This window comes from Diaphorina citri, unplaced genomic scaffold (assembly GCF_000475195.1).
Source record: "Diaphorina citri unplaced genomic scaffold, Diaci psyllid genome assembly version 1.1 scaffold4445, whole genome shotgun sequence".
NCBI lineage: Eukaryota > Metazoa > Arthropoda > Insecta > Hemiptera > Psyllidae > Diaphorina > Diaphorina citri.
The window spans coordinates 17,999-26,925 of NW_007381844.1; the positions used below are offsets into that span (position 1 = coordinate 17,999).

General features: G+C 40.6%; 1 protein-coding gene across 4 annotated transcripts in view; it reads right to left on the reverse strand.

Moving 5' to 3' along the window:
• The window catches only part of LOC103521051 (actin-related protein 10-like), a 12,627-nt gene extending 4,418 nt beyond the window's left edge, over positions 1-8,209 (reverse strand). The window contains exons 1-5 of one of the 4 annotated variants that reach the window (XM_017448694.2): positions 8,017-8,209; positions 7,456-7,620; positions 6,977-7,366; positions 6,630-6,887; positions 2,854-2,948 (exon numbers count right to left, since the gene is read on the reverse strand). In XM_017448694.2, coding sequence (XP_017304183.1) covers positions 2,854-2,948; positions 6,630-6,887; positions 6,977-7,366; positions 7,456-7,606 — 894 coding nt within the window. In that variant the 5' untranslated portion in view covers positions 7,607-7,620; positions 8,017-8,209. The other 3 variants (XM_008486154.3, XM_017448693.2, XM_026831906.1) reach the window with 3 other exon arrangements.
• Positions 8,210-8,927: the final 718 nt, after the last annotated feature.

Consider the following 8,927-nt stretch of genomic DNA (forward strand, 5'->3'; position numbering starts at 1 on the left):
GTCGCGTTTTGTATATGGAGGTCCATACCTGGTTCCGACAGGATAGGGACTTTTACTGTGATTCTTAGTTTACTCCTCTACTCAAAGTTTCTACATAGCGTTACGTCATGTGTCCACATTCAAAGGAATTTCATGGGTTTATTCCACTAGGCATTGTGTAAACTTGTGTAGACACTTGAGTACCGAGTCAAGTGTCTCTTCCTTTCTGAAACACTAAAACAAAACACCTACCAACAGGTCACCTAAGACCGAAAGAAAGAAAAGTAGGCTCAGAATTACCTTCCGACTTCTCATGTCGCTATATAAGAGTGATTATAACTCAAGCTGTTACAGATGGTAATGCCTGATAAAGTCCTTTTAACTGTGAGCTTCTCTCCTGGCTGACAAGTATCACCAAACGTGGAGGCAAAGTTACACACGAATGTCAACTTCATCGGCCAGCATAGCGCCCAGTTAACAGACCAGTGGAGTTTATCCATACACGACGCATACAACTTGGCGAATGTATCTCTACATTTCATACCTGCCCGGGTGATCATACCCTCACACCTGTACTCTAACTTGTGTGTATACTTGAGCTCTACTTGATCTGCTGTCTCCTGTGATGTCATATCCTGTGGACTCGAGTCAGGTTTCTGTTGTCTAAGTCTTTCCAATTCATCCAGGTAATCGTTTGGTTCCTTCAAATATTTAGTCTCTCCTTCATCTTGCAGTTCTTTGCGTATGGGTTCTACAACCCCACGTACAGAGTTGAGGGACTCCTTCAGATCTCCTGTATCCGCTCTCATTCCGAACAATGCATCAGAGAATGGTTTGAACATGAGCTCATAGCGTGTCTTGGTCATATTGTATGTGAGTGCTGTCGTACACGCAAACACACGCACTACTTCCTGTCCATTATCCGCTAGGTTCTGTATAGGCCCGGCCACGACCAATGATAACATGAGAGCCTTCAGAGCACTCTGGCCAGACTTACCCAGGAAGTTACTCAGCGTAAGAAGTGTAATGGCGCGGATTTGTCTCGATACAACCACGCCTAGACACACACATATTGTGATGAATAGCGCCGCGGCGTAAGTCTTACGTATGCCTAACCCCATGTCTATCAGGAAGAGTTGATAGATGACTGCACTCACGAGAAGTCCTAGGAGAAACCATAGGCATTTGTTGACTGGACGGACGCCAGTGCGATGTGAAGATAGCAAGGATACAATACAAGGTGAGAAACAGATACAGGTAGCTCTTATACAAGAAGTTAGCAAGTGAATCACTTTATACAGGAATGGTGTGCGGGGTTTAATACCGGCGGAACTTGTGTAATTCGTCATTAGGAGGAAAATAACAATAAGGCTGAAAGTAACAAAATATTGCAAGCAACGCAAAATGAGACAACTTCTGTGTAGAAACTAAAACAAAGCAGTAAAATCTTACTGGGAAAATTAGTTTCTGGCTTTTAAAGGTCTGTTTTTCATTCCTTATTCACTCTGCGTCAGGAGTGGGGGTAAAAAGTGGAAATTCAACAAACATGACGACATCTAGTGGAGAAATTACGAAACATTTTTTTCATTTCCCTCAATACAGTTACAATATGGCGGAACCTGAAGCTACTCGAGACTCGCATCAGGGATTTAAGACGCAGCGTTGACGCTAAAGTAGGGGAAGTGGAATGAAAAACACGCGTCAGGTTCGCATCGCACCCACGTCGGAATGAAAAACAGACCTTAAGTTGGCGAAATACCCAAAATGGAGTTCTTCTCTTTTCCAAGACAGTTCTACACGCAAACGGAAGGGAACAAATTGTTGAAACGTGCCGGGAAGTGGAATTAGCGGTACGTCAAAGCGTCGCGCCGTCCGGCCTATATTAACACGAAATAGAGTTTCATCATGGTCATTGAAGTTCGAAAAAAACCTCCGGGTTTGGTTTTCAAATTAATTTCTAGCTCACCTGATTGGTCAGAGAAGGGACTTTGTCTTCAATCATCAGCTCGTAGCCAAACTTTGACGTGTACAGTACCTGAAATGAACAAGAGGTTATGATGAGGTTATTTGTTAAATCACCATTTCACCATTTTTTGGTTTTATTGAATTATGAATAAGTAACACGGTTCAATTTTTTTTTTTTTTTTAATTTATGATTTTTTTTCAAGGGGGTTCAATACGTTGATCTGTAACTGCCAAGGTCTTATCGTCCCGAAATCGAAGAGGGAAGGGAGACAGAATAAGAGAAAGCCACCCGTTCCGAAAACCGGCTCCATCTTTTATGGCAATTTTTGACCTGACACCAATAGTAGGAATGATCCTTAAAATTAAAAAAAGTGAATTTTTAATTGTGTTAAGGATATTTAAATGCTTGCCACAAATATCGTTCTCCGATTATTACACCTAGATAAATTTTATGACTTCTTGGACTCGAACCACCAACCTCCAGATCCAAAGTCCAATGCCTTAACAACTGCACCACTGAGGTTGGTTTGATCCTGAAAATTATTTCGCGTCTCAGGCGGGAACTCACCTCCTGTTGACATTCAGTGATGACCTTGGCGAACCAAATGCACAAGAACATTTTCAGTATGAACCAGTACAGATGCTTTTTCTATTCCGATGACTTTCTGTTTCAGAACATAGACCTTCACGCTCTCACGGGCTGGATACCGGAGCGGCTCGCAATCCGACCTAACGACGAGGATTTTAACGCAGACTCCGTGTTCGAGAATTTGTTTACTCGCCTGCACAAGGGCGATGTTTTGGTTACCGTGGCAACGGGAGATTTGTCTCCGAATGAAGAAGAGAGAACCGGTCTCGTGTCGACACATGCGTATGCTGTGATTGATGTGAGGAAAGTCAATGTAAGTAGGCCACACTCAGTAGGGAATCTAATATTATAGTGGCAATGTTTAACATGTCCAGGTCTAATTCAAACAAAACTTCAAAGGCAGTCTCTCGGATGTGTCCAGACACAGGGAAATGTAAGTACGGATTTACCGACTTCTTTAGGTCGGTACCTAGTACCTAGAAAGGTCCCGGGGCGGATTTTGGATGATGTTCGTTCTCGGAACGGCTGGCTTTCTCCTGTCTTGTCTTCCTTCTCTCTTCGATTTCGAGACGAAAATACCTGTTTTTATAGTTCCATTCAGGGCCGTATCCAGGATTTTTTGGGGGGGGGGAAGATTTCAAAGAGGGATGTACCGGAAGCTCGGAGTCCCCACCTTAGTAAAGAATCATAATCAAAGTTGAAGCCCGAGGGGGGGAACGGGCCCCTTCGTTTCAGGGTATGGGTTCGATCTCAGCCGAGGCAAGGAATTTTATCCTCATTTATTTGAGAGTTTTGAGGGACTTTCTCTCTCCTCATTTATTTGAGAATTTAGTTTGTCAAAAAACTTTAGCTTTTACAGTGACGTTAAATCCATGTCTAAGAAATCGAGTGACAAGAAACCAAGTTATTTCTAATAACCTATTTTTTATTATTATTTTTTTGCCATTACAGATCGGGATTTGTCGCGGTAGAAATGGATAATCTCCCCTCAGGTACGTACGAGATCATGCCATCCACGTTTTCACCTCAACAGGAAGGCCCTTTTTTTCTGGAACTCAAAAGCTCCTGCAGTATTACCATCTCTCGTATCAGATAGCCCAAAACCGAGACAAGTGTGACACTGTCACCTGTACCAACCTCGAATTCTAAGGGGAATAGCCGAATGGGCTGCTCTTTTGGACATCCAAAGCTCATAGCTTCAAATCCCATTTCGAACCCCCAGATCTTGTGGGCGTGGGTTCAATGCCAGCCGAGGCATAGAATTTTACCCACAGTATTGTTTGAGAATTTGACCTCAATAATTGTAGCAGCCTACTGCTGGGGTAAGGGATTCTTTAGTCCTATTTGACCAGTATAAATAAGCAATACTACTTATAATTAATTTATTTAGTCACTCTAATAAATATTAATAATAAAAATTTATTTAGCAAATCAATTTGGCTTGAACGCTGTTTGGTATAATTTATGTTACGTGGGAATCGAACCCATCTCTAGAATAGGCCAACCACATTTGTATCACTATGTCACACAGGCTCATGTCTTGGTTGTATGTTTGACTAGAACCTCAAATCACCTAATCACTGTTTCATCTCAACTATCCACTATCTACCCTATCAACTCATTATTTTATATGTATCACAATATTTCTGTTCTTTCATTAATCTTATAGTAGTCAAACTGCAAGTATGTATCTTACTATCAACTTATATGAAATCATTTAAAGATAAATATTTTTAAATAAAATGCAACTTTAACTCTTTACTTAGCAGTTTGATTATTTAATTTAATTTCCTGATGTCCACCTACAGTTTATAAGCTACAAGCTGAAATAAAGAAAAACCAGATTTATATTTTTTAATATATTTTATTGAGTATAGTACACATTTTTTTAAGGTTTCACAATAACGCTATTATAAAAGGACTGTGAGTTGTGTGGGTGATTACAAAATAAGGAATAATTCCTAACTACAGCAACACTAATGTATGTATTTGTTTGGGCTTTTGAGTGATGATTTAATGGAACATGACCACAAGACTTTTGTGTGTTTTGTAGCGTTACATTCACAATTAGTGGAGCATCAATTTTTACAATTAGGACAATTTCACGCTCGAAGAAAAACCGTCTTTTTTTACCGTCCAAGTCCCTTCCTTGTTTTCCTAAACAACCTAACTTCGTTTCGAAATCGAAGAGAGGAGAAAGTTCCGAGGACGAACTTTATTTAGGATAAAGCCCACCCCGAACGGGAATGAAACCCGCGGAAGGGTTTTTTTTTTTAAATAAGTGTTTCACCTTTTTTATTTCGTAGCAATGCAATGAAACAACTGCTACGTTAGACGCATGTGGTCTGTGTCGTAGCATGTCCATCCCATGTGTTTTCCTATTCCGATGACTTTCTGTTTCAGAACATAGACCTTCACGCTCTCACGGGCTGGATACCGGAGCGTCTCGCAATCCGACCAAACGACGAGGATTTTAACGCAGACTCCGTGTTCGAGAATTTGTTTACCCGTCTGCACAAGGGCGATGTTTTGGTTACCGTGGCAACGGGGGATTTGTCTCCGAATGAAGAAGAGAGAACCGGTCTCGTGTCGACACATGCGTATGCTGTGATTGATGTGAGGAAAGTCAATGTAAGTAGGTAGGTACCCTACAAAACACCAAATAATTAAAAGGGGGTGCCTCTTTATTAATGTGTGTATTAAACAATATTTTATACTGTGGGAAACTGGTGAATGGAGATATAATGAGTGATGGTTACTTTAGAATACAATATGGATTAAAACAAAAAGTTTTTTATAGCTTTTGTGTATAAGACTTGCTAATGCCGTTATCCAGATGGTAGATTGACACTAAGGTTACACCAATCAGGAATAACATTATTGTTAAGGTATACATCTTTCTGTATAGCTCTCTTGTTATAAGACTCGGTGGCAGCAAATATTGCTCCACCCAACCAGGCAACATAGTTCTCTTTGGCAGGAAACTCATGGAATTTGAAATTCTTTATGAACAACTTGTAGCAGCAAATATTGCTCCACCCAACCAGGCAACATAGTTCTCTTTGGCAGGAAACTCATGGAATTTGAAATTCTTTATGAACAACTTGTCCTGGTTCCCTCTATTAAACCTCTTGGTAAAAAAAAATAATAAAAAAATAAAATAAAAAAAAAAAATGAAGAGTCTTCTGTCTCTTGGTCACAGGGTTTGCGTCTTCTGCAGCTGAAGAATCCCTGGTCAAACGTCCGATGGCGAGGCAACTATTCCGAACTAGACCGGCTTCATTGGACGCCCGAACTGAAGAGGGCGCTCAATTTCGACCCCAACAGCGCCTCCATGTTTGACAATGGGATCTTCTGGATTGATTACGAGAGCATATTGAGATTCTACGACGTTTTCTATATGAACTGGAATCCGGGATTGTTCAGCCATACATTCTGTGTACATCAGTAAGTAGGGTGATTATATTGCTTGGTAGCCTCCGTGGCCGACTGGGTATCACACTAGGCTTGCACTCCGGAGGTTCCGGGTTCGATTACCGGCGGGGTCGAATTTTTTTCGGCTCTGTGCTTGGAGTTCGGGGTGCACTCAGCCCCGTGAGGACAAGTGAGTAGCTACTTTCATCGAGTATTGACCAGTGGTGGTATTACCAATGTAAATTGATGATACGAGTAGACGATACGATTTGACCTGCTCTGTTCTCATTTTTCAAATAAATTACCTCCAATTATTGTTTTATTACACGAGTCACAATGTCAAGGGTTTTCTTTGACGTCACCCTTTACACAGACCAGTATTTCTTAAAGTCTGGATTAACTGAAAACTCTCTGTGATGAGATGGGGCATATACTACGGATGTGGAAGTTGGTGGTTTGAATCCAAGTCAGTTCATACAATAGCGAGATGTGGGGGCACGGTATTTCAACGGGTTACTTTCTGGTGTTCTCGTGTTGACCCAGCACCTAAATGGGAAGTATTGTGTCTCTTCTCGCCCATCTGATGATGCCACACTCAGTAAGGAATCCAATATTATAGTGGCAATGTTTAACATGTCCAGGTCTAATTCAAACAAAACTTCAAAGGCAGTCTCTCGGATATGTCCAGACACAGGGATTTTCTTTCCATTTTTCAGGGGATACATAAAACCACTGGGATATTTGTGATCTGGATTCTTGGCAGCTATTTCAGCACTTCTCTCCATGGTAGTCACAAAACAAGAGCACACCTTAATGTCTTCTATAATGCTATCGGAAAGGTTTTCCACATCTTCTACTGTAACAATATAAGGGTCTGGATTCTCTAAGGCTTTGATTTCATCAATCAGTAAACTTCTAATGTGAGATTCAACACTCTGACCTCCTAGAGATAGATGTAAGGGTCTGGATTCTCTAAGGCTTTGATTTCATCAATCAGTAAACTTCTAATGTGAGCTTCAACACTCTGACCTCCTAGAGATAGATCTTTCCATGCACATAGCACAGGAACACCCTCGTAAACAGGTAACAAAGTGGCTTCCGAATATCCTATATCTAGAACTAATCCTGTGTTGACCCCTAGGGTACATAATGATACCAAGTGTGATGGTACATACAACAACGATAATACTTCATAGTGTTTGAACAGAACCTTGGCCAGTGTATTCCTCCATACTGTTGGGGTAAGTACAGATTCTACAACAACTATTCTCTTGTCTTTTGGACTTGTAACAAAATACTTGAAGAATATTTTCCGTATAAACTCAATCAATAAGCCATACAGGTCATCTGCATCTTTGTATTCATACAAATTACGTAGCTTATTTGTGTGGGGGTCTTTCACTTGAGATTTAATGAAACCTTTGGGTTGGAATGATCCAAAGATACCATACTTGGTGTACTTGCTCCCAATGTCTAGGACAACACCTGTCTTCTTGATTTAATGAAACCTTTGGGTTGGAATGATCCAAAGATACCATACTTGGTGTACTTGCTCCCGATGTCTAGGACAACACCTGTCTTCTCTGCTAGAAGTCCTTCATACACTGGTAGCTTGAGGGATTTCCTTGCTTCACTCATTTTCTTTATTTCTGATTCCATGCTGATTTATGGCTCTGAAATGAGATGGAAAGGGGTCTCTTCAATTTATGGGTCTACCATCTCATGATAACATGACCATTGAGCATGCTCCAACCTGAATATAGGCAAGTAGGTACTAATTAGCTAAACTGTGTTCTCAGGATTAACCGAGTCAAGTAGGTAACAGAGGACTAAGATAACCAAGATTAGGCTAACTATAGCTCCTTATTTTCATCTCATCTTCCCTTGACCTCTATACCTAGTTGCCTACAGTACTTAATCGGGTACCAACCTATATCAATATATCCTTAACCATCCTACACCTACTAATCCTTATAATAGAGCTTAAATGACCCCACCTTAAGAACTAAGTTTTCTTTGGCCCAGATCCAGATCATGAGATAACAAGCCCATCCTTCCACAGGACTTACCAGTCACAGATGTTTGAATTACCAGCTCACCATTATCTCAAGCACTTGAATAGGTCTGAACTGTGAACTTATTTAAATTTGTGTAGTTTGAACTTTTTAGTGGTGAAATAAAGGAATTTTAAAAGAAAATCTGAATTTCCTTGCAGGAAATTTCTCTCAGGCTCAGGAAAAATGGAAATTTTCAAATTTCGTGTTTTCTTCTTGTTTACATGCAAGGATGTGTGGAAGCAGTGGATAGTTGTGTACTGAATGAGTTGATTGAAAGTGGAGCCAAGTGAGAGTTGAGTAGTTGAGTTCAGGTTGAGTTTTTTTTTTTACTACCTAGATAAGAGGTTTTAAAAACAAGATCGTTGTGCCCTTGAAGGCAGGGCCTTATTTAAGGGGAGGGGTGCGAGGGGGCCGCCCCCCGTTCTTCTCCTTTACTGTCAGTAAAGGAGAAGATTACTGTAGACTGTAGGCAAGACTCCAAAAATTTGGGGCATCCACAAAATCCTGGACATGGCCCTGTTTGAATTGAAGGTGTGGGTAAGTAATTACTTAGGTGTGAATGATTGCCTTCAAAGATCTGGAAAGAATAGAAGATTACCTAAAGACCAGAGCATGTGAGAATTACATAGAAGGAAGAAATATATTAATATTTCTTCCTTCTATGTATTTCTCACATGCTCTGGTCTTTAGGTAATCTTCTATTCTTTCCAGATCTTTGAAGGCAATCATTCACACCTAAGTAATTACTTACCCACACCTTCAATTCAAACAGGGCCATGTCCAGGATTTTGTGGATGCCCCAAATTTTTGGAGTTAAACACACCCTCATTCTTCTCCTTTCCTGTAGGCAAGACTCCAAAAATTTGGGGCATCCACAAAATCCTGGACATGGCCTTGTTTGAAGGTGTAGGTAAGTAATATTT